The 26,198-nt window shown below is 40.6% G+C and overlaps 2 protein-coding genes across 5 annotated transcripts in view; one reads left to right on the top strand and one right to left on the bottom strand.

Moving 5' to 3' along the window:
* PDP2 (pyruvate dehydrogenase phosphatase catalytic subunit 2) overlaps positions 1-26,198 on the top strand; it is a 172,953-nt gene that overhangs the window by 109,428 nt on the left and 37,327 nt on the right. The gene's annotated exons all lie outside the window — the stretch shown is intronic.
* CDH16 (cadherin 16) overlaps positions 1-26,198 on the bottom strand; it is a 62,032-nt gene that overhangs the window by 29,796 nt on the left and 6,038 nt on the right. For all 4 annotated transcript variants that reach the window (XM_073307926.1, XM_073307924.1, XM_073307923.1 and 1 more), the window contains exons 2-10: positions 23,144-23,201; positions 19,455-19,541; positions 16,739-16,879; positions 14,673-14,811; positions 10,568-10,726; positions 6,764-6,960; positions 3,842-3,967; positions 1,622-1,772; positions 582-812 (exon numbers count right to left, since the gene is read on the bottom strand). In XM_073307926.1, the coding sequence (XP_073164027.1) occupies positions 582-812; positions 1,622-1,772; positions 3,842-3,967; positions 6,764-6,960; positions 10,568-10,726; positions 14,673-14,811; positions 16,739-16,879; positions 19,455-19,541; positions 23,144-23,201 (1,289 nt within the window). The remainder of the gene's footprint in view (positions 1-581; positions 813-1,621; positions 1,773-3,841; positions 3,968-6,763; positions 6,961-10,567; positions 10,727-14,672; positions 14,812-16,738; positions 16,880-19,454; positions 19,542-23,143; positions 23,202-26,198) is intronic.

Below are 26,198 nucleotides of genomic sequence, written 5' to 3'. Positions count from 1 at the left end.
CAGCAGCTGCTTTTCCTCCCACCCCTTCATGCAGTCTGGCAATGCCAGTACCCAGTGTAGGGACGAACAGGTGCTTCTTATTTTTTGCACAGGTGTACTACCAGACTCATAAGTGGCCTTTAGTATTTGTAAAGTGCCTTGAGATCCTCCAGTGAAATGTTACAGAAAAGGCAAGTGTTGCAGTCGCTAAGCTGCACCGCATGACTTAAACTAGCAGGTTTAGTGGTGCTGTGTCACTGGGTGATCGCTAAATAATCATCTCAAGTCATGATAGTGGGCCATATAACAAATTTGTATCCAGAATGTGAATGCCACAGCTACTGTCTGACTAAATATTTACATGTAGGAAACCTACTATACTGAACAGTTTCCCCAAAAAGGCAATCGTTTTTGGACTTATTGAACTTCTAGTCCTGGAAAGTGATGCATGTTATGACAATTTCATGCCAACTGCAATTTGATCGATGTATTTAACTGAGGGAGTGTTTGTTTTAGATGAGGTGGTTTTTTTTTACATTGGGCACTGCAACAGGTTAGTAACAAATCACTGATCAGACCCCATGATCCTTCAGAAAACATACCCCCTTCAGTCCCAGCAAGATCTGCTGCGAGAACAAGGAGGTGGTAGTACTTTACAGCATTGGTCTTCAGTTCAGAATCCTGTAATGTTATCACTCCAGTGTCTTTCCCAATATGAAATAAAAAACCTTCTGATACTTGAGGCTCTTGGCTCAATATCTCATAAGCAATTTTAGCATTGTTGGTCTTTGGGTCATCAGCATCTTCTGCTTTTACTGTGATAATCTCACTCCCTGCATGCAGAGAAACATTACCAATGAATAAAGGAACTATAAACACAGCAATTAAAAAAATGACTTTTTAAAGCAGTGATTTATTTGTCATTTCAACTCTTCAGTTAGCATAAGAGATGAGCCTAAGTTGCAACATTTAGAACCAGATCCAAACTTTTCCCAAGATCAGTGTGTTTTGATCTGCAGTTTGGAGCAATTTCTTCTTAATATACAGGATTCAGTGAATATGTTGGTACATGATATCTTCACAGGAATGCAACCAAAATAAGAAACTAGACAAAAGGGGCATTTTTGAACATGCCTATTTTAGGTAATATTACTGTAGGCAGGTACCATTTTCGGTAATATAGTTGCCAAATTTTCCCATAATTAAATTACAAAGGTTTTCATTTCCCTTTTACTAGTCGTATTGGTTTATGTATAATTTTTATGTTTTAAGGTGAATACAAGATTCACAAAGTGTTTAGTTTGCCATAATCCACTTCTTGATGCTGCTCACATAGTGGTTTAAGGGAACAAGCACTCCCCTTCGAATGCAAGGGGACTGAGTTAAAATGCTCTCCTTGCATTTTATTTTAGGTCAGACTAGAGGATCCTATTGGCCCTAATGGCTTTAAAAATCTGTGACCCTCCGAATTATACCTCCTGCCTCTTGTGCAGGCAATGCTCTCACTGAAGTTTTGCCTTGTAAGGACTGCATGACTGGGCATGAGGTAGAGAATGATCATATTATCAGTATTGCTTCTACCCACATGTTGGCCACCATAAGCATTTTGCTTCCTGTGATGCCACAGATGGACAACTCTCACCTTTGGCTGTGTTCTCCTCAAGTTCTACCTGATAAATCTCCTGGGAGAATACTGGCCCATTGTCGTTCTCATCCATCACTGTTAGCAGGAGCTCTAGTGGCTCATTATACAGCATTCCATCCTTGTTCTCAGCAAAAATCTGAATCTCATACTGACAATGTTTAAATGAATTCATAAGAAAATTTATAATTAGCATAAGATTTAGTCAACTTTATTCATTTAATAGAAGTTAACATTTATATTTGCCCTTTTGGAAAAAGTCCTACTGAGTACAATGGGGATGGAACCAATGTGCTTCTGTAAAAATGATATGGGAGTTCTATAGAAATTACTCTAAAAGTCTATAGAATTCAATAGAGAATGAGATGCTTTCTTTAAGTATTTTTAAGCCATCCTATAGACTATCATAGCAGGGCTATAATTCTGTGTGAAATTATATAGACTGGTTACCATTCTCTGTTACACTGTACAGAATTTTTCTATGAGACTTCTTATGAATTACATACGGCCTAATTTTGCACTACTTAATCTGGTAAATCTCCTATTGAAACCAATGGGAATTCTGCTGAAGAGAGGAGTGTAGGACTGGACCCGTAATATTTAAAATTCTCTCCCCTTTCCAGTGCTACAGATTGTCCCTCCAGCTGGGGGAAGTGATCCAGATGAAATTAATTCTTATGAAACTCTGTGCTGCATGTGAACCATGACAGTGGATACTATAAACAGCTAAATTACCAGCACAGTCTCACTTGGAAACTAAGCTTTACCAAAACATGTTAATCTTGGGTCATCTCTGGAACATGAGACTTTGTCCCATGAGCTAATCGTTTCTGAACTAGCATGTCTGAAAGACAGAGCCAAAATTTCATTCTATTTATAAACTATACAGACAAGTATTGATCAAGGTTCAAATTACAGTATGATAAAGGGTTTTTTTGTAACAGGTCTTTAGACCCTCACGTTATTGGACATGGTGGTCTCCGCTTTATACGTTCCAGGGATAAGAATCTAGAGTTTAAAGGTAAAACTTGTATCACTGATGGTAGAAAATCGACTTTAGAAACCCAGATGCCAGCTTGCAGGCTTTCCAACTGTATGGAAGGTCCAGGCCTCCTGCTATAAATACTAGGGCCATATGTTCCCTTAATACAGAAAAATGAGCAGACTCTGTTCTGAATAATCCCCTTGGCAAAGTGTGACATGTGGCATTGTGGTCAGGACACTGCCTCCTATCAACATGGAGACCAAAACTGTGCAGCCAATAGGGTCCAAATCCTTGAGTCCAGCCATGCTTCACTTGGCTCAGGATCCACACTCAGTGCCACCTCATTATGCCCCAGGTGACTGCTGGGAGCAAATTCAGAAGGGACCTCAAAAGCCAATTACAACCAGGGATTTCTTGAGAATAGCAGTGCTCCATCCAGGCCACCCTTGCCTCAGGAATGCCCCCAAACAGCCATCTATACTGTCTATCCCACCTGGGGACTCTTTGCAACACAGCTTAGGCCAAAATCTGGCTCTGTTCTTCTCAGTTGGCCAAAGCCTGAGGCCCTTACTCAAACCTCATTCAGGTAAATGCCTGTTGACAGTTATGACATTCACCAGAACCATGACTGAATACAATCTGGCTGAAGATCTTAAGATTTAGCCCACTGGGAACAACTACATGAACAAGCAGAGGTCAGAGTGATAGTGGCATACAAAGATAGATCATATTAATGCAGTCCATTGTATCTGGATGAAAGAAAAACTAAATACTATCTTACTTATATTTGGGAGTTTGCTGAAGGTTGAGTGTAAAGATGTGAGAAGTGCACTGGTATAAATGATAGCAAAGTCTATCACTAATAAGAGAGGAAAGCTAGTCTAGGGGATAGGGAACCAGGCTAGGTTTAACTCCTGGCTCAACCACAGACTTCCTATATGAACTTGGACAAGTCACTTAATCTAGCCCATGCCTTATTCTATCTGTAAAATGGGGATAATAGTACTTCCCTACCTCCCAGTGATGAGGGCCATATAAGTACACAAATAGATAGATTCTAGTTGCATGATTCTAACTTTAAGATTCTGTTTCACACACATGCAGGTTTGTTAATGAATAAGTTTCTAGTGAATTTCCTCGTTAGTCAAATCTTCAAGTGCTAATTAAGGGTAGGGTACTGAAACTTTGGACTTATTCAGCTAAATTCCCTAACTGATCCCTATATTCATACGTACCTCTGCTTGGCTTTCTCTGTCCAGTGCTTGTGTCACATAGATATTCCCTTCTTGGTCAATTGAAAAAAGGCCTTGAGGGAAGCTCTCCTTCAGATAGTAATGGACTTCTCCACTATTCCAGTTAACCTGGAATCAAGGGGACAGACAGCCACACAAATGACAAGTATTCCAAATTTCACAGGAAATGGCAATAAAATAGGAAAGGCTCCATCTCCAGAATGTGTGCCAGTGAAACAAGTTGGTGGTCTCAGTTCAGTCCTAGTGGACAAGAGATCACCCACAGTCACTATCACAATGATCACTAATTGGCACCTTTAGTGGCAGTCTGAGAAGAGAAACAAGAGATTGACTATACATAGGTTTCAGAGTAACAGCCGTGTTAGTCTGTATTTGCAAAAAGAAAAGGAGTACTTGTGGCACCTTAGAGACTAACCAATTTATTTGAGCATGAGCTTTCGTGAGCTACAGCTCACTTCATCGGATGCATGCCACATCCGATGAAGTGAGCTGTAGCTCACGAAAGCTCATGCTCAAATAAATTGGTTAGTCTCTAAGGTGCCACAAGTACTCCTTTTCTTTTTGTGAATACAGACTAACACGGCTGTTACTCTGAAACCTGTCATTATGCAAGGCACTGCATTTAGCCGTATGGAGTGGAAATCTGGGCATGCATCCGATGAAGTGAGCTGTAGCTCACGAAAGCTCATGCTCAAATAAATTGGTTAGTCTCTAAGGTGCCACAAGTACTCCTTGACTATACATAGAAAATGAACTGCCTTCTCACCCTATAGGTCTTCCATTCAGATCAGTGTTGAGGCATATTGGCAGAGCAGCATGGGGTTGTTTGCACAGTTTCCCTGTTTGATGGATAAATGGAGGCTGTTGATCTCTGGAATTACCAGTTCAGCACCTTTCTTTAAAATTATGTTCATTTTTTAAAAGGCAGTCATAGGAGGTGTAACAAGCAGCATTGCACTGATACCTAGACAACATGTAGTATCTGTCTTTAAAGCAGCTGTAGTTAAAAACCATGCCCAGGTACTTTGCCACAAGAGATTTTAAGAACAATTTATATTATATGAAAGTGTTGTATAGATGTAGTCTGCTGGCTACAGCATGGTTCTGGGAATCAAGAGAACTGGGCTCAATACTGTCAGATTATCGTATGGCCTTTGGCAAGTCACTCAGGGCCTGATTTTTCAAGGCTGAGCAGCTCCCATTGACTTTAATTAGGTTTATGAGTCTTCATCATGTCTAAAAATCAGGCCTTCCCTAGCCCCTATGCCTCTGTTATTGTGAAATAGGCATAGTAGTTGCCTACCTGCCCTTTGGAGTGCTGCAAGGCTTAAATACTTAATGTTTGTAAGTGTGCTTTGAGATCCTTCAGTGACATGCACTATAAGGTCATATCGGTGTTAGTCAGGCTGCAGACAAGAGATGGCAAATGTCCACTGTACCCCAATCAACATTTATATAAATTAAATTCAAAAGGCTAATAGTGCTTTGATCACTGGATGCTAAAAATAATTGAAATTCTTTGAAAACTTTTGGACAGGTTTCCTTGTAGTTCTATGGTATAATCTGTACATCCTCTCAAGCCAAAGCAAAATCAAATCAGCGTAAGATTTGCCTGGCATCCTTTAGCAGACTGAAAGTTAAATCACTTCAGATTGATTTAAATCCAAAATTAAATTACTAGAGCTAAAAAGATCTGCAATATCATACCAGCAAAAAGTGATAAACAGTCTTAGGCCAGATATTATAAGGGAAAGTGGACAAGCAAACTCAGAACAATTTTTTACTGTTGCCACAGAAATGTTGTAGCTAAAAACACTTTTGTTTAGACTGCACAGCCCTGGTAAAATATTACCTGTCAGTTGTTTTTACAAGCATAAACCCTTTCAGCTCCATGGGTGCAGAACAGTTCCTAACAAGGAGAAAGTGGAATGGTAACTCTTAGAAACGGGATGTGTGTAATGCTTTATCAAGTCTCAAAATAACAGGGGAGAAGCCATTATGGAGGCCTTATTCTAATTTAAACATCCATTTATTTATGCTAGCACTAATGTTTCTTGGATGACTTTGTTTAGATTTCATGCTTCTTAGCCCGTATGACTCTATAAACTATGTACATGGAGTTTTGTGGCGGAAAGCTCCCTTACTGCATTTCTTGACTAACCACCAGAGGCGAGTGGGAGAGACAGTGCAGTCTGTGAGCAGTGTTTAAAATAAGAATGTTATTTTAAGCAACTTTTTTTACCCTCTTCTTCTGTTCATTCCTGAGGGATTCCCTTCAGAGTTCCAGTAAACAGAGCAACAGCAGGTTTCTGTCCGTACATTACACAGCAACAGTGCTGCATTTCTAGCATTGCTGGAATGGGGAGAGCTTTACAGGAAATCAGGCAGGTTTGGATGAAGAAAGTTGGGGCAATCCAACAGTGATATCAGCTATTGTGTGTGTAGAGGTATGAATGGCAAACACTGGTGTTGAGCTTTGACACTTTGATAAATAGATATGGCAGTCTGAAAAACCAATGGGTGTTTAATACTATGGCATGGAGGAAGCACACATCCATCAGTCATCACTTTAAGATCACAGAATAACCCTTTTCAGTACTATACTCCCAATTAAACTCAGCCTGCTACCATTCTGGTTTACTTTGGCTTTTTAGATTTCTGACCATAACAATCCTTTCATAAGGAAGCTACACTCCATGGCTGCAGTCTGTAAGTACACATGTAAGTAGTAATATTGAGTTTAATGGGACTATTCATATACCCAAGGTTGCTCACATGCATAAGAGATTGTAGGATCAAAGTCTATCCTACTAATTCAGAAGAGCTCTCAGAAATAGTTCTAAGGGGTGTGATGTTAATTCAGCCAAGTAACATGAATTTGAAAAATCTGCTCCCTTGACTCACCTTTGAAATTTTCTTTGGATAAGTCACATTTAGGTGTTCTTGAAGGAGAACGGGACTTGGGGTTATCCAGGTGTTCTCCACAACTGCAATTTCAATGTTCGCTAATGCACGATATCCCAGAGACTGATTTCCCAGGTCTTTGACTTGCACAACTAGTTTATAATTGCTGACCTGGGATGAGTCTAGCAAAGAGCTACCTGCAAATAAAGAGAATCTTGTCAAAGACATCTTTATATCCTTCATCAGAAACATGAAAACTGGACAGGGGACATGAAAACTGTCCCCTCTTTGGTAGGTTAGGCCAAACGATTAGGCCAGTTAGTTTGCAGTGGGGGTCGGGATTTCGTGACTTTCTATATCCCTCCCCCCATAACTCACAGAACACTAACTTCAGCTTCGCCATTCCCACAAAGTCAGGGGTAGAAGTGCCACCTCTGCTTCCCCTGCAGGTGGTAAGCGGTAAGTACACTGTATCCCTGATAGCTTTTGTTGCTGGTAGTGGTGGGATACTTTCTGTTAAATCTTCTCTCAGAGGTGGTTTCTGCTGCTGAAAGCCACAGGAAGCCGTACTGCCTGGGGCAGACCATCCAAGAGCCACAGACTGTAGAAGAACCTGCCAAGGGAGGGAGATGATGCATTTGAACTCCCTGGGGAGGGATGTGGCAGGGAGGTAGGTGACAGGGAAAAATGAGAGTTGGAGCCAGGGAAGAATTCAAGGTGACTCACCTATTCTGCTCAGGGCCGGGCCTAATTTTCCATCTAAATTTTCCATCACTTACCTGCAATGTGTTCCACAAATTTCCCATGACAGACTGACGGTGCCGTGTGCGATGTAGCACATGACTTCATCCCATTGCAGAAAGTCAGGGTAAAAGGCTTCCAGTGGCTCTCATTAGGACTATCCTGTTCCCGGTCACTAGGGCCCATTCACCCAGTGCTGCCACATCTTGAGCTATGTTGGGTCCTAGGGCCTTTGGCCCCCACCATCCATTGGTGTGATGTTTGCTGCTCACACTCTAGTGCTGAAAGGGGTTGATGCCAATTTGCTTCATGCTGACCAACAGCTTTGTGGGGGAATAACTTCAGGATGTTTCTCACTATAGTGCAGCCCTGGCTGGAGTGTGTCACACGTTTCCCCCCATTATTCTTCTTTAAAAGAAAACCACCATTTCCTCCTTCCCTAACTCCCTTCACACACCCACACTCCAGATCCGAACCCATCTGTTATTACCTTACCACCATCCCAGTCTATGTGCAAATGAGTCTCCCTTGCTGGGGTGGCAGGGAAGTATGGAGCAGGTAGGGGAGGAGAAGTTCACACATTGACTTTTGGGCCTTTTAGTAGAGGCCGGCTTTGCACGGGCCCCCAGATTTACTTTAAACAGCCCTTCCTGCCCTACAACTCTGTCAAGTTGGACATGAGGGTCTAAACCCACAAGTGATCCCAACCAAAACCAGCCAATACTTGAAAGGGCTGCCCCTGAGTGCTTGAGTGAAGCAGGCTGTGACTCCAAGGAGCAGGACTGTTAGGGGTCCTGGGGAGAGGCAGAGGCAGCACCTTGCCCCACACCAGAGGCCCTAAGGCTTATCTCAGGTTGCTTTTTCAGTAGGAAAAAGAATAGGACCAGGAGTCAAATAAATAAATAAAATGGAAGTCTGGGTTCCTCAGCCTGCTTCCCCTGGTCTCTGTTTAAGGTGGCTGTGTTCCATAACTAAACTCTTTTTAGCACAATAAAAGTCAATTCCCTATAAAATGTATTTCAGACACTTTGGGAACAGTGCTTGAATAGATACCTCCATATGGCTCTCAGCCTCAGTTCAGCTGACCCTGCCTCATTATGGGTTTGCTGCTGGACTCAATACGCACATTTTGATTAGTCTAATTAAAACAGAGCTCAGACATAAGTCAAGCAAACAAATCTCCATGGTTGGTCTCTATGTTTCCTGACTGCCCCTGTGACCTTTAGCTTTGATCTAAGATGCAGACAAGAGCTCTCCTCAGAGATGACCCCTCACTATTTTTCAAGGCAGCTCTTGAACCCCAGTCTCATGGAAACAGAGCTACTATCTAGCCTTGGGTTTGCTTTCAAGTGCACTTTACATACAGTAGCAACTCCTGTCTAGCATTTGAAAATGTAAAACTAAAAGTAATAAGTACAACTAGGGCCTGGTTTTCAGACCTAGGTCTTGCATTTGAACACCTAAATGATGTGCATTCACTGTTCTACTTCAGTAACGCCGTGCACAAATGACCAGCTATTGCAGCTTCTTAAGCAGTTCTGATGCAAACATTTGTATGTGTTGTTGAAACAATTGTACCTTTGCTCATGCAGGCCTCTGTAAATCTGGCCCGACGATCTCTTTCTTATTTTTGTTATTTTCTACTTGCTGCTATATTTATTCCTGTATTTTGAGGGAATTTTGCTCTATAATAAGCTATCTTCATACTTTAATTAAAATCATGGAAATAGTCTCTTTGGTTAGACAATATTCTACAACACATGGCAGTTAGAAAAAAAAAGGAAAGTCTAAGCCAGCAGGACCTGCTAAGAGTAATATCCATTGAAACCACACAAGGAGATTCCTTCTTCAGCTGTTGTAGCATGGAATGAAAAAACTTTAAAGCTAGGTATTCTGATGTGGGGGAGCAGTAGACATTTAACCTATTAAGGACTTCTCTTTGCCAACATTTAATATTATTCCATTTTCTTCTAGGCTTTTTACAAGAGTTATTTTTCTCTTAAGCCATTTGGTTCCCCACTCCCCATTGATATCAAATAATAGGTTAGGTACAATTTGTGCCATGAATCAAATTATGGGTTTAAAAAAGCTGTAAAGATTGATTTAATCCCCTCTCCATTTGTATTGACTTAATTTAGCTGCACTTTCCTGATTTTTCTGACTGTTACATTCACATGGGCTTAGTCTTTGTAGCCTGTTTCATCCAGTTCATGATGACTGCTGGTATGTGCACAAAGTGAATTTCTAAAGGACCGTTCATTGCACTACAAAACCAAGAGTACAGCCTGTCATTACCGGTCATGCAGTATGTGGGTGTACACAAAGCAACTGGCTGTATTTTTCAAGGATAACAATGTTTAAGTGCTCAGCTGTATTTTATAATCTGCAGCTTCAGAAAAATCTAGTACAAAATAAAACCTGGTTCCATGCAGAAAGCATTTTAATCACAAGCCAGGTAGAAATCTGTGTGATTAAATAGTTTCGTACAGTACGGCAATATCTCTGGGTAGTCTGGTGGCACAGTTGAAAGGCAACTGGAAGCCAAAAGCAGGGATTCCACCCAGGATAGTAGATGATCTACTCAATTTGGAGGTTATGATGAAGTGATACTAAAATGAGTAATGTGATCGGATTAGATTGGCATTATTTAGATGATTTAAAAATCTGAATCAGAGTTTTGGCAGAGACTCTTGGAAGGGGCTTCCCTACTTTGTCAAAGGTAGTGGAAGCTCGTGGAAATGTAATATATAAAAATTTTACAAGGAGTTCCATCATGGAGTGGATATTGCACTCTGTTACTTTTCCATTGTGTGGAAATTTGACTATCCAGAAGCCTTATCAGCGGCGTGAGTTATGTGTGAAATAGCCTTGCATATCCAATGAGGCTTTCCAGTCTATTGGTACATAAACAATGTAGGTGCCGGCTCTCAAAAGGAGTGCCTGCTTGCTTTCCCCATGTATGCACACAAAAGGAGGCAACTGACCTCGGGCCCTTCAACCTTAAGGACCGGAATTATTCAGACACTTCAATACAAAGGACAAAGCTACCCAGCGGTATCTTACCTTCTGCAGATAATGAAATACCCCCTGTCCTTGAATCTACCTGGAACATATTCTCTGAGGGTTGGCTTGGAGTCTGAGTGAGGATTTTATACCGTAGATCAGCATTTGGTGTGGAAGGGTCATCCAAGTCAATAGCACTGACACTCATGAAAGACGTTCCTGGATTTAGAAAGATCACAGATTGGGTTTGGTGGCACAAAGGTTTATCTAAAAAAACATTTTAATTCAACATGAAAAATGCTTTCTATCGCAGAATTTCAATTCTCCTTCCTTAGCTTGACTCTTCCCATCTATAACCAATTTAACTGTGTTGTGACTATAGACATTTTATACATGAATTACTTTTTTTTCATGTGAAGGTGACAGCGTAAGTATAGGTTTCAGAGTAACAGCCGTGTTAGTCTGTATTCGCAAAAAGAAAAGGAGTACTTGTGGCACCTTAGAGACTAACCAATTTATTTGAGCATGAGCTTTCGTGAGCTACAGCTCACTTCATCGGATGCATGCCGTGAGAGAACCTGGATTTGTGCAGGAAATGGCCCAACTTTATTATCATGCACATTGTGTAAAGAGTTGTCACTTTGGATGGGCTATCACCAGCAGGAGAGTGAATTTGTGTGCGGGGGTGGAGGGTGAGAAAACCTGGATTTGTGCTGGAAATGGCCCACCTGATGATCACTTTAGATAAGCTATTACCAGCAGGACAGTGGGGTGGGAGGAGGTATTTTTTCATATTCTCTGTGTATAAATAAAGTCTGCTGCAGTTTCCATGGCATGCATCCGATGAAGTGAGCTGTAGCTCACGAAAGCTCATGCTCAAATAAATTGGTTAGTCTCTAAGGTGCCACAAGTACTCCTTTTCTTTTAGCGTAAGTATAGTGTGTTTAACTTCTCCTCCGTTGCTTTATTTAACCTGGCTTTGGGTATTCACGCTAGTATAATAATTTCTTTTGTAAACTTACATCAATTAAGATTTTAAATCCCATGGATCCTTCAGATGGCTACCATATATGAGCTGGAATAATAAATGCTTTGCAGTTGTGTAGCACCTTCTACACAAGGTACTTGGAGTGCTGTACAACCAATGAGTTAAACCTCGCAACATTCCTTAGGATCCCTGTTTTACAGGTTCTGTGTTTCCAGCCCACACTGTAGTTGGTGTTTTTCTTAAAGCACCGACCCCTGGAAGCGTTTGATCAGGTGAGACTCTCAGCTTTCAGTGGGGAAAAAATAAAATGTCTAGCATGCATGGTGGCCAAGACAAGTTTGAAAATGTGACCTAAGTGCACCCTAAAGGCTCAGAAACTGGAAGGCAAATATAACCCTGCACACACCCAGTATTATTATTTATTATTATTTTATTTTTAATCTTGTGATTTTTAAGACAATCTCATTCTTTTTGAGGCCTGACGCAAAAACACCAGAGCTGACTATCTTTAAGCAGTGGTCAAACTAGAGCCAAGTTCTGCCCTGGTTTTACCCCTTGTGTAAGTGGGGTAATACAGAGAGTGGAGAGCAGGAATTGGTTCATGGATTATACAATCAGTATTCATAAAGTGCTGATGTCACACTGTCATCACAGTCATTTGGCGGGTTAACAAACACAGACAGACATTGACAGAGACCCAACCTCCTGCCCACTGACCTAGCTCCCTTCCTGGATAAGTCATAATGATGGTCCAATAATGTCTTTAAGGATCATTCCCGGGGATGAGCGGTGCGAGCTATCTGACTCTATACTTCTGCTATGTTCCTGTTACCGTGTAGTGGGGGAAACTATAGTAGCATAAGGGTTAACAGTTGGACTAATAAAAATGAGAAAGTAGAACCAGGAAAGTGCTGTTTGGTTAAATGCCAGTAATGCATTCGGATTGCAGTAGTTTAGTTCTCTGCCTGTTTTCCTCAGTCCTCAGTTTTTGTGACAAATTGTAGCATATGACAAGTACCCATTAAAACTCATTTAGTCTTCACACTATGAAACCTGTTACTGCGGCATGAGATTGCTTCCATGTCTCTCGCAATCATATGGAAATGCACTCCAAACTTTTTATAACATTCTACAATACAAAGAATGCTGCTGTCAAGAATCCACTCCTGGGATATGATACAAAGCAACACAACCAAAGCAACCCAAATGAATGCATTGAGGAAGCTGTCACACTTAAGGCAACTACAGATTTAAGACAAAGAAATTATATTATTAATTAAGGGCCTTATTCTCCTCTTATTTACACCTGCTTTACAGCAATATAAGCCAATGGAGTTCAATGGAGCTACAGCTGATTTTCAGTAGTGTAAGTACCACTGCCTCTTAGCTGGTGTCCTGACTGACACCTGTATTAGCATAAAATGCTGCCTGTCTTAGATGGGAGCTTTTTTACACCCCCTTTGCTCTCAATTTGCAGGGGGTAAAGTCAGTGGAGAACCACCTCAGTGTTTACCCTAGATCCTCTTATGTATGTTAGGCAAGGATGAGCGGTGTTTTTTAAAACATGTTACCAAACACCCTTTTAAACTTTACTGTAGAAAGGACAAGGTGTATTTTAACACACATTAGCAGATAGAAGCGACCCATAAACTCCCCCTTTGGGGTTCACCTCAACCGGCTAACGTTAAAATACAACTTGCCCTGTCACCACTTGAAGCTTAAAATTTAATTTTTTTAAAAAAAATCTTCTCAAGACCAATCCTTATGCACCGAGGAGCCAGAACCATAAGTTAAAGTAGGGTGGGGGTTACTCCTACTTTGGCCTCAGTAGAGTGAATGTAGGTAGTGCTAAGGGAGTCTGTTCGTGTAAGGGGAACTCACTTACTCATCTTTTCTGATCTTGGCCCTCTCTGTGGTACTGGGCGAGCAATTTAGGCCTAAGTGTTCAGAAGTGTCCACTAATGTTGGATACCTCAGTTCAAGGTGCCTGATCTGGGACACTTACCCACTGTGTCTTGGTTTCACTCAGCTCTTCCATAGGGGAGTTGTGAGGTTTAATGTTTGCGAAGCACGTTGAGATCATCAGTTGAGAGGCTGTAAGCACAAAGTACCTCAACGTCTACCCCAAGGTATCACAGCTCATGAGATGTCCCAGTGCAACTTGCATGTACTCAGTGGAGATGCTGAGCCAAGGTGGGGTTGCACTAGTGTCTATGAGAGCTGAGTTTGGCCCCTGTTTCATAGAATCATAGAAATTTAGGGCTAGAAGGAACTTCAAGAGGTCATCTAGTCCAGCCCCTTGTCATCTCATGCCATCATGATGTATCTCTTGGAAGATATCTCATTTCACTGAGGTGCCTGACTTTGGAGGAAGTAAATTTTCAGGAAACCTTTCTCTGTGTTTCTGATAGTGTAGATCACATTAAAAGGTCTTTGTTGACACGAGGAGTTAGATGCATAGGCAGATTAAGTTGAAGGCTTAACCATGTCAAACTTTCTGACTCCCTGCAGGAAAGCCCTAAAATTACCTTGGGTTCCATTTTAAAAATGTTCTCTTTATGACTTTATGCTCAGCTAGACAATAACGTTTGTTGTTTAAAAATACGTTGTGAAGTTTATCTATAAAACTAATGATAGAACAGTCTAGCTTCTAAGATAGGCTCCTTTTAGCCTGCTTATCTCCTCCCTGACATTTCACTACTGAGCATCAGTGATCAGGAAGCTTTGTACTGACATCTGAAAGCAACTACACAGCAGCCCTGTGCAAAAGGCTATGGAACAAGCAGTCATGTGGTTTCTATATTTTCTCTCTTGTTTACTGCATATATATCGGCCAAATGGCAAATAAAAAGAATGTGCTAATCCCAAAGAGAAAGGCACTTAGCTTCTCACATCCACACGTATGGTTATGGTTATCTCTAAGGAGGGAAGCCATTTTGTACTTGTTCATTTTCCCTCTAGCTCCCTCGTCCTCAGAGAGCAGATAATCTCTGAGTTGTTTCTAATACAAACATGATACAATTTATATAAATGGATGGTCTTAAAAATGGAACATTTCATCAAATGTACCAAGATTAGCACATGCAGTGTATAAAGACCTTGGCATGAGTCAAGTGGCGGAGGAAAGTAACAATGAAACAGATCTTAACAGAAAGGAGTCAGGGAGGTCACTGTTACCTTGCTTTGTCCCTTTGCTAAGAATTCCAGGGAACATATCCTCAGTCAAGACTGGCATGTTGTCATTTTCATCTTTTACTGCTATTGTTATGGTTACAGGGTTAAAAACCAGCTGCTTCTCTTCATCTTTTACCGTCATCTGATTTTAAAAGAACACGTACTTCAATAGTACTCATTTGCACATGCTGCCTTTTAAGGTTAGTGTGAGGGTATGTGTACTGTTTCTGTAAATCTGTAACGTGAAGCCAAGAGGGAGGGGTGCTGAGGAAGGTTCTAGGCAGAAGCAGTGGGAAACTACAGTAGGTTTATTTAAAGTTCCTTGTTCAGTGTTAGAAGAAAGTTGTGATTCTTTACTGTTGTCACATGACAGTAAGATTAATATACCCTGTGTATACACCAGCCAGCTATGATTTCTTAGTGACAAATGTGATGCTCATTGTGGCCACCTCTGACTTCATTGCAGCAGTGGGGATTGGACCGAAATACTCCTGCACTGAAGGCACAGGCTACTAGCACTTGAACTGAAGGAGAATCTCCATTAGCTGTTAGCAGTATGGGGTCTATGACACTCAGACCAGTTCTCATTCTATCCAGTAGAGGGCAATACTCAAAATGCAACAGAAAGAAACAAAACATAACATAGAGGTTTATATGATAAAGAATGGTGACCTCTGGCTCAGTGCTGACATAGACAATATGCCTCTGGAGGCTGTGGGGAGAGGTTGATCGGAGACAGCTGCTGTACTTCTTTTTGTGAGGATGCAGTATACACTGCTCTTCTGTTGACTTAGGTCCCCAGCCAGTGCAGAAGGGGAAGGGGAGCACGGCCTTGCCTTCACTCCATGCGCCCCAGGCCTTTCAAGGTATTTTGCACCACTGTCACTAGTGCTAACAGCCCCTCAGGAAGCAGAAGTTTGGGGACTGTGGTTGTCCCTGACTAGGTGAACAATGGGAGAGAGTTCCTTGCACCCTCTTCTGCACCCAGACAGGGCTAGCCACAATCTGGCCCTGTGGGTTGTCCAGAAAGAAGGCTGTGTGGACAGACATCCTGATATCTGTATTAAATGGCATTCCCATTTCATATGCAGAAAACAGCCCAGCTCTTTTACTGCTGGGCAGTCTATTGAAATGATTGTCTAACTTCAGCTTGTCACAAATACACATTTACATCACCAAACCCCTGCGTGGGAAAAAGTACATTCTCTGCCCTACAGAAAACAGGCTTATGCATCAGCCACACTGGGAGGAGGTCTCTGGATCAGGGTTGAGGGATTAGAACAGCAGTGAGGGATGTTAGATACTTTTGATGAATCTGAAGAAGGATAAATAAAAACTCATGTTAGGAGCACAGCACATGTTAAAGAGAAGGGGATTGGGCCAGGAAGAACCAGCTGGAAGCAGCCCAGATGGTTTCTTAGGAAAGGCTAGATATGGTGCTGAGCTACTGTAACTTCTGTAGAACTCAGTGGAGGTTGTCAGTTCTCAACAGGTGCTCAGTAACCCACCAGATCTGGCCCAAACAGCTGTAAAAGGTGGTACAAAGTAAACTCATTGCGCCAGTAATAAATGTATTAATGCACAGTGCGCTAATGCAGTTTTGTAAGGCTCAGTGTGTAAACAGGACTCTGTACATAAGCTTTACTTTGTGTAAATGCTGAATCAACTGGAGCAGACTAGATTTAATGCATTTATTCTGTAAATGGATTCAAAGAAGAGTGACAGACCCTCATGGAGTCAGAAACAAGGAGGACACAGTCTCGGCCCCCAAGTCCAGGGCCATTAGTTATTTAATTCAAATTTAGGCACCTAAATGAATGGCCTAAATGATTTCAGAGGGGCTGAGAGCACCCATAGCTTCTGTTTATTTCCATGGGAGTTTGCCAGTGTAAGGGCTGAATAAAAACTGAGGGAAGGTCTTAGGAATTTGTCCTTGAGTTTTTTCCTTTTGGTGTCTGGCAATATTTACTGCCAACAGAACAAATGGCATTAATGGTATTAGACAGCTGGGGGATGTGTAGTAGGGCAGTGAGATGAGATGGGGCTTGTGCCATTGGAATGTGCCATACCTGAAGGGTGTAGAAAGCTTGTTTCTCCCGGTCCAGCGGTCTATTGACGTACAGAATGCCAGACTCTGGATCTATTCCAAATAGGCCTTCTTCATTTCCAGCCAACTGAATGTCAACCTGGCCATTGAGCGTGATGTTTATCTGAAGTTGGAAATCAGGTAATCAAGGGAGTATTTTAGTGCAAAGCAAAAAGGGAGAAAACATTTTACTCCTAATAGATGCATCTTATTTTCCATTTGGGGTTCACAGATACTAATACTCAAACCGTGATGCCTGCCATTTTTAATAGCTGGCCACCAAGGGCCATTAATTCTTCTTAGTTCATGCTCAGATTCCACGGATACTCATGGAAGTTCACCACTCCACATGGCCCAAACAGCACAACACATCTGTGGGGCAGGCAGAAGTTGGGGAGGTTTTTTACCACTGGATACCAGGAGAGTATTGTCATCTGGAAGTGACATTTGTATCTGGGAGAGTTTTGAATCCCCAGGTTCCACTTTCAAAATGGGAGGCTGTGGTGAGCTAGCAAGTCGGAAAGGCAGAGGGGCACACTGGGGAATGATGCAAATGAAGAAGGCTCTGCTCTTCTGACAGGGGAGCTCTTGTGTAGCCCAACACTCGACATGTATCCAGGAATGGCCTTCCCCACCATGGACCCAGAGCAATCCTCATTTGCAAATTCACACTAGTCAGATGGGGATTCTGGCTGGGGGACGATGTTAAACAGTTGCATGGTTTTAAATTGATATTTGTTTTTAATTTCTTTTGCTTTTTGGCTCCTGTTCTGGTACTACTACAAATTCTTATTCTTTATATAGAGCTGCACATGGACATGGCACTGTGCAACAGCTGATCTGTGTCGAACAAATAAACCCCTGTCTCAAGAAGAAGAAGAATATCTAGCTCTTATATAGCACTTTTCATCCATAGATCTCAAAATGCAGGGCTTAAAATCTGAAGATACAAACAAGAATAATACACAGATAAACCCAGAGTCCAGTCACTAAGGGCCTCATTCTTTCTTTACTTACTCAGGCAAAACATCCAGTGACTTTAGGGGACATTTTGCCTAAGTAGGAAATTCAGGATTAGCTTGAATGCTTCAAGAAACAAGTACATTTTGTAAGTTTTTTCAAGGAGGAGGCATCTTGACACACAATAAGATAATGAGTTTATTATTCTCTAATTATTCTGATAAAAATTGGGGGACAGATTTTCAGTCTTCAAAAATATGCCTACAAATATTTGCAGGCATATCCATTTGCATGCATAAAACTTGAATTTGCACACACAACTGGACAGTTGTGCATTCAGACAGCCCCATGACCATTACATGTTGCACATGCAAGGCTTATTTTTTCAGGCCCTCTGAAAATTTGACCCTTAATATTTTTATTTTTAAAAATGTCTCTGTCCCTGGCACCAATCCATGTGTCCATGCCCTTAGAAGGTACCAGCTCTGGAAAGTGGTACTGCTGTTACTATCGACAAAGTAGTTCTTTGTCACCAAAGATTCAGGCCTGGAAATACCCATATTTTTGTGCTGATACTGGCTTTATCTTTACTGACTATCAAAGCTGACTTTAAAGCATCCTAGTTGGTGGTGCAGAGAACAGCAGCCATAAAATGGCTTGAAGTCAATTTAAGTACAGACTGAGTCACAGAAAACACTTATTAAATGGCAGATGGTGCTTGTGACTATGAAAGAAAATGCTATTCTAACAGAGATCAATTATTGAATTCAAACAGGTTATTATTAATTAAAAAAAAACCAAATGCAACTATCAGTGATAGTTTCTGGTCCTGTTTTGTTTCAGTAAAGCGCTCTCTGACTTTTGTGTTAAAATTACTTAGCTTTTTATTTTCTTATACAGTTTTGTCTTTTCCCCATTTCTAGGGAATGACTTTTTGGAATCCATTAATCAGAAGAATATCTATATGGCATTGGATTATTTAAAATACACATTTAACCTGAGTGACTACAGTAAATGGTGTTTACTTACAGATTCGGGTCAGCGTTTTTTATCTTCATCAAACATTATGCAAGCTTTCAACCCCTTGTTTTTTAGTTGAAACATTTTCAGTTTTTTATTTTTTGCTAAAAATTTAGACATTTCCATGGGAAATTTTAACATTTTTTTTCATAAAATTAACAACAAAAAATAGAAAATTTCTATTATTGAGTTCTCTGCTCTTTAGGCAAATTAAAATGAATCAAATCTTTCCCTTTTGTTGTTCACATTGAACTCCCAATTTCAAACCAGTTCACTAACACAAGACATGGCTGAAATAGTTAATCACTATGGAGCAAAAAACAGATTGCCAAAAACAAATATATTCAATTCAATATATATTTATATCATGACAATGGCTGTCTCCTGTGTTTCCTGGATACTCTGAGGATGGAAGAGAGCTAGTAGGGATTAGAAAGCAGACAGAAAACAAAGAGTTAAATTGACTTTTCTATATATAGCAAAAAAGTTCTATTATACAATGGCCCATTGGTAGAGGGCATAGTAGTCTGACTCTCCTCTTCGTCATGCCAGTTTTGCCCCGGCATGACTCCATTAATTTTGGTGGAGATACTCCAGATTTTCACCAATGAACATGAGGATCAGGCCAATGAAATCTTGATTAGGTCTTTAGCTCAAGTTTAAAGTATTTTACCATTTGTCACCTTGTTGGTTGTATAAAACAGTATTTATATTCCTACCTTCTTCAGATACAGTGGGAATGAACCACCATAATTTTCAGGTACCTCAATGTGTTCTTCACTGCCAGTGGGAAAACAGTGGAAAACCTGTGAAAGAGGATTTAGCCTCTTAGTTTTGTCAAAAGCAAATGAAAATATTTCTTAATTTAATTTTTCTCCTGACAGCATGTCCCTTGCTTTAAGATCATGGCCCAGATTCTGATCTCATTGATACCAATGTGACTCCATAGAAGTTAGTGGAGTTACTCTGGATTTACACCAGTGTAAAGAGATTAGTGGGGTTCAGTGTCCTCAGTGAGAATAAATGTGAATGCAGTGTCTGTAAGGTGTTACTCTAATCCGTCTCTGCTCATAAGAGATGTGAAGCTGATATGGAAATGGCAATCATTTTGCTATAAGTTAACAAACTAAATAGACCAGCCTATTACATATCCATCTTCCTTTATGGTCACTGTCAGCGGCCTGACACAGAACAGCTAGTCTCAGCCAAGGTTCAACCTGCTTCTAGCAGCAAGTAGGATAAGGTAGTAGGTTCTCATATAGGACCTGATTTTGAAAGGTGCTGAGAGCCCACAACTTCCATTGCAATCAGTGGAGCTGTGTGCTCTCAACACCTCTTAGTATTAGCTTTTGGTCACTATGATCCTAGCTCCCTAGCCTGACAACAGAACCAGAAACTGCTTCTCTCCCCCTCCCCTGCCCTTAAAGTAGTAGCTTGCAATTGCAACACAGTCCTCAATATACCACAATAAATGTTTTGAAGACCTCTTCATTGTCAGAGCTGTCAGCTATCATGATGATGAATATAATGCCTAGATTGACAGATGTCAGAGTAGCCTTGTACACGACTTTTCCTTTGTTGTATTTTACAGACTTCATGGATTCCATCTTATATAAAATGCAAAACAGGAAAACTCTGAATATGGCTATAAACACACCTTGCTCAGTCTGTTTAGTTAATATGATGTCATCAGAACTGCTTGCTATGCATAGCATTGTTTCTCAGTACTGGTGTAGCAGTTTCTTCAGTATAAAATTTCTCTGTGAAATTGGGTCCATATGTGTGTTTTATAATCTGTGTGTGTGTGTACATAGAGTATATGCCATCCTACAGAAACTGAAATCACAAGTAACACCCTTTTATTTATTTGATAATTAGAATTAACAAATTATATATGCAATAGAAACTGAGAAAGGAATATACACTATTACTGCTCATTATTCTAATACAGAGACATAAAAGGTATAGCCAAATCTTGAATCTCAGAGAACTGTATTGTAATGTACACTGCTACTCTAATGGATGGTGAATGTATTACAAAAAAATCCAAAAAAGTACAAATGATTCACAGAACAGTAATATAAAAAAATCCTCATCTAAATTATGAGAGGGAAAGAAAGCCTTGAGTAGGCAGGGACCGCTCTTATAACCCTTCACAAACACACAGAACATTTCCTGCTGAATACAGGAGTACTAATAACTAGAGATGGGGAGAAGTCACCAAGCATGTGTCTCTTTGGTACTAATGTCTAGATATCAATACCTAACATCAAGAGATGTCAGTGAAGTAAATATTCTTCCATTGGAAGTGCATGTGTGTGTGTGTGTGTGTGTGTGTGTGTGTGAGAGAGAGAGAGAGAGAGAATAAGTTTTGTCAGTGTGTGTGTAAGAGAGATTTATTTTAACCTCTATAAGCTCTACATCATTAACCTCCTGCAGTGTTTCGTACTTGTGTCCATACTTCTCTACTCTTGTTGTGTCATTTTCCTTATCAACTTGTTCTCTTTCTACATAATTATACAACAGATGCATTAGTAAGTGCACCTTGGTCAAATGCATTATGGATTTATTGTGTTCAAAGCATTCATAATCATATTTAGCTCCTCTGCTCATGATGTATACACATGTGGCAGTTCACAATATGCTTCAGGAATAGGTTCAAATTAAACTTCTTCCCATGCCCCACAAATAGTGTTTGCAAAGCTAAGGGTTCTTCCGAGCCAGTAATATGGGGAGATTTGTGTCATAATATCATGGGCCAAACAACATCACATCACAATACAGCACTGTAACATTATGGTTGCTAACCCCAAATTCATGGAAGTTTGGGTTCAGTTTGCTATTGTTTAGAACTCAGCCTGTTCTGGTGAGACTGGATTCCAGTCCTTCCCAAACCATCCACCTGGCCATAACCAACTTCATGAGTTGGTAAATGTGGCAATGATGAGGAGCTATGGCTTCAGCATTTGTAGGCGTGGATAAGAGTTGTGTTGGAAGATGTGTTCGGTAGGCTTCACAATTAGGACTTTTTTTTTTGTTATAGATACTGCTGCATATCCAGAACTAAGCTCTCTGGGTCACATCTTCTGCTGCATTGCATCTTGTGTATGTAATACCGACACACCCCTGTTGTCAGTGGGTGGGTAGCATTTTACACACCCCTGTTGTCAGTGGGCAGGACCTCTGGAACTAAATGCATGAGCTAAAAGCCATATGGCTGTTAGCTAAGGCTGTAGAAGAGACTCATTAATCTCTCTCTCTAAGTGGTCTCATTGTCATAGATGGGACAGAATGCCACACTCTGGAGGTGTGTGGGTTACATACTTCCCCTAGCTGAGGAAGCACATGCCGAGCTTCAGAGACTTCCCCAGTTGAAATCCCAGACAAGCCCCCACTTGTAATACCAACAGATCCCAGTCATCGTCAGGTGGGATCGAACCTGGGCCCTCTAAGCTAAATGCATGAGCCTCTACTGCATGGGCTAAAAGCCATGTGCCTGATAGCTAAGGCTGTAGAGCAGACTCATTAATCTCTCTGTCTCTTTCTAAGTGATCTTGGTGCCACTAGATGGGACAGAACTCCACACCCAGGAGGCGTGTGGGTTACATGTAGCCATTTACACCTGAGTGCAGTATTTCTGATTTGGTAGCATTTTACACCCACTTTGTACAATGGCTTCACTAGGTGCACGACAGTGAAGAATCAGGCCCTGCACACTTCATCTGATCTAACTTACCTCAGTGTAAACTTGACTGAGTGGGTAGCTCCTAACTGAGACCTGATTCAGCAAGATTGTTAAGTATGTGTTTAACTTTAAGCACATGAATAGGGGGACTAGTCATGTGGGACAGCTCCTGTACTTAAAGTTAGTCATATGCTTAAGATTTTGCTGCACTGGGGCCTTACATTGGTAAGCAAGGTCAGAATCAGCCCCAATAGGTGTTGCCGAGCCAGAAATGTCTCTAGACCCAGTAATAAAGAATCTAATTTCTGTTTCTTCTCTTATTAAAAGGCAGAGCCCAGATTTATGGCATAAGAAATCTACCCTGCACTTTGCATCATAGGAGTTTAGAAACAATGGGGAGTGGATGGGTGGGGAATTACAAAATTGTTCTTAAAGCTAAAAGTTGTTGTTTTATTTAATTGACGTATATAAATGTTAGTTTTGGAGTTTAATATTGCTTTCCTCTTTGTCCTTAAGAACTATATCCGATACTTTATGATAGAATATTGTATTAGTTTACATTCATTCTGTTATAAGTGCCTTTTATTGTCTGACTTCTAGGTTATTTAGTATATGGAGTCTTGCAGTACGTACCATAGTAAAGTTATTAACATAAGCAATGCATGAATGTTCATAGAAACCTAATATGCAATACAAGCACGATGTGTAAAATATATCACTCACTTGAATAACGGAAGAGCAGACAATCAGTAGCCAGACAGGAAACATGCATTTAGACACCCTAAAGTTAAATGAAAGAAACCACATGAGTTGGAATTCACTTAAGAAAAAATCTTTTTTCCCCCCTGACTTAAATTCTCTGTTTTGCCTCTGCAATCACATAGCAAGATAAAATTGATATGGTGAAACATGGTTATAATACATATCTGAGCCCGTTTGAAATAAAGTCAGGGACCTAGAAATACACAGGACCTGACCGGGAAATATGTAGATTGCATAGCATCTAATGTAGAACTGGCAGATGTTTCTAATGTAATAGAAGGTACTATATGATACAGCTGGTCACCCCCATTTTTGAAGTTATGTATTAAATCTATCTATGATTATCCATTAAACGTTTGAATGTATGTTGATATGACTGGAGTACGAAGCTCTGCACCTAACCACAGAAGAGTTTCAGAGCTAGCAGAATTAAAGCAAGCTCCCCACAAATTACTGTCAATGCCTCTCAGCCTGGCCCTGCATGGACCACCCCCACAGGAAGGAGGGCAGTCCTAAGCCTCCTCTCTGGGACTGCCAACAAGCATTGCACTTGTTACAGTGACTTTTGTGATGCTGACACCTTTCGAGACCACCAAACCTATTTCATTCAGTTAGTAATGACTTTCAATCTGTGCTGACCCAAGTCAGATTTCAGTCAGTGACATCATAGCAGGTTCTGTTGTTGCTGCTGCTGTTATTTTCACAGGGCTGAGAGGCCCAAATCCAAGGGGGCCTGTTGTGTTAGGTAATGCTTATGTGTAAAGAAAGAAGTGCCAGGGCTTAAGCGAAACAAAATGGCATCCTCCGCATCACATGACCTCGCACTCACCTTAAGTGCAAGGTCACGCCTTGCATGCAGTGTAGAATTGCATGCCTTACTAAATGCCACTGATGGAAGAGGTACCGGAGCTGTGCCCAGCATGAAAAGAGGGGCCAGGGCTGAGCCCCGGCAAGCCTCAGCACAAATTAATCCCTGATGCTAGGTAGAGCACAAATACATAGCGAGAGATAGTTCCTGCCCAGAAGATGCTGCAGAGATGATAATGGGTGGGAGGGCAAACAGCGAAGTGAAGTGACTCACTCCAGATCACTCAACAGGTCAGTGGCAAAACCAGTAACAGAACCCAGGACCCCCAGTCCAGTGCCAGTGGATGTGCTGGCCATCTGGCCCCTATACTTCTGATTACTCAAAGCTTCACTGAAAGATTTTTGTTTCTTTAACTATTTAAAATAAGCTTGGTGTCCGCAACACTTTTTTGTTTTGGTGAGGTTCAGCCAAAGAATGGATCATCAGAAGCGCAACACAATGGTTTGATACCCCAAGACAAACCATTGTAAAGGAAGTATCTTGCTAGAAAGCTCTTAAATTAGCCCTTTTTTGTTTGGTCACTTAAAACAATGGAATTTTGGCCTTGTGCTTTATTATTGTTTTGTGTGTCGATGTATTTTAAAGGACCTACAAAGAGGTTAAAATATAGTTGTGCCCTTGTTGCGTCTTTCTGTTGTTTAAAGAAGACTTGAAAGGAGTTCTTAAAGCACTTTTTTCTTCTTTGCTTTTCACAGCAGAAATAGGTCTTGATTCCCTGTCTTTGCTGGAATGCTACTTGTATGACTGGAGAACTAGTTGGATTATAACTTCACAAGACTGAACCCTGAGCAATTTAACAGAGAAGGGATTTTTAGTCAGGCTGTTTTAAAATTGTTTCCTTAGTTTTATTAACACCTATTTAACTCGAAATTCTTGCAAACACTTGAGAGGAAAGCTCTCTTTGTTAACTAGTCTCTTCTCCTTCAAAGCACAACTGAGAAAGCTCCTACTCAAGTCCAAAGAATTAAGTAGTAGATAAACCAAAACCAAGACTTAATATTCCTGATGTTTCTAATGAAAAAATACAAAGCAGAAAATTTTTAAAAAAACTTTCAAGCCTTCTTTATGCAACATAAAGAATCAAAAAGAGGCACAAACGCATTTTTTCTTCTGTAGGTCACCTTTAACATAATCCTACAGTATGCTTATTTTCTCTCTCCCTGAATCCAAATAACTGGAGCTGGTAGTAGGCCTCTTACTATGCTAGGTTAATTCACTTCAGGAAAATACTGGCTCACACAAGCTCAACCTGCCTTAAATACACTGCTCATGTTTCACATTAATTTACTTGCAGACCCTCAATCCAAAAATTAAGCAGAAGACCAAAACAAAAACAAAAAACCAAACAAATACCAAAACAAACAAACAAACATCAAAACAAGGGTGCCAGGATTTCTAAGCTCTTATTTGTGGTTTCTAAAAAGTTTTGCCTCCGTCCAAGGCTGGGAGTTTTAATCTAATGTAAAGATAACACGTTAATATTTTCAGTGTTCTAAACCTTGAATATTGCTAAACAGAAATATTTGAAAGAGGGTAAATACTTATAAGGAATCTCAGCTAACAAGGGAGGCTGGTATTGCTAGTGAGGTTGGAATGCTAATGTGCAAGATTGTTATAGCATAATAGCCCTTAAGGTAGATTAAGTGATGGTACTGTGGGCACAAATTGGACAGATTGAGCCCAATTCTCAGTTACCTCCAAGAAAGATAAAGGGGTTGCAGGGTGTAACCAAGTTGTTCTTATTCTACACATGTTAGAAATATCAAATATTAAAATAACAAAATAATTATGAATAACAAATACATTTCTTATCCACAAATAAACCCACTATTAAGAACATAAGAACATAAGAATGGCCATACTGGGTCAGACCAAAGGTCCATCCAGCCCAGTATCCTGTCTAGGACATTTGGGCTTAATAAAATGTTTAAGTTTATTAAAAGACAAACAGCAAGGGAATAAAAAGCGGGGGGGGGGAGGGGAAATGATTCTTCAAAAGCCAGTTGTGATTTGCTGTTCGGCTCAGTGTGAGAAACTTGGTGTATTTGTATCCCTGATGTACAATATTTTAAAATAGTTGACAGTTCCCAGGGTACAGGGCACCAAACCCAACAGCAGATGAATCATTTTAATTTCTTCTGTTTTTAT

This window comes from Lepidochelys kempii, chromosome 12 (genome assembly GCF_965140285.1).
Source record: "Lepidochelys kempii isolate rLepKem1 chromosome 12, rLepKem1.hap1, whole genome shotgun sequence".
Classification (NCBI taxonomy): domain Eukaryota; kingdom Metazoa; phylum Chordata; order Testudines; family Cheloniidae; genus Lepidochelys; species Lepidochelys kempii.
This window is presented reverse-complemented; position numbering and strand designations above follow the sequence as displayed.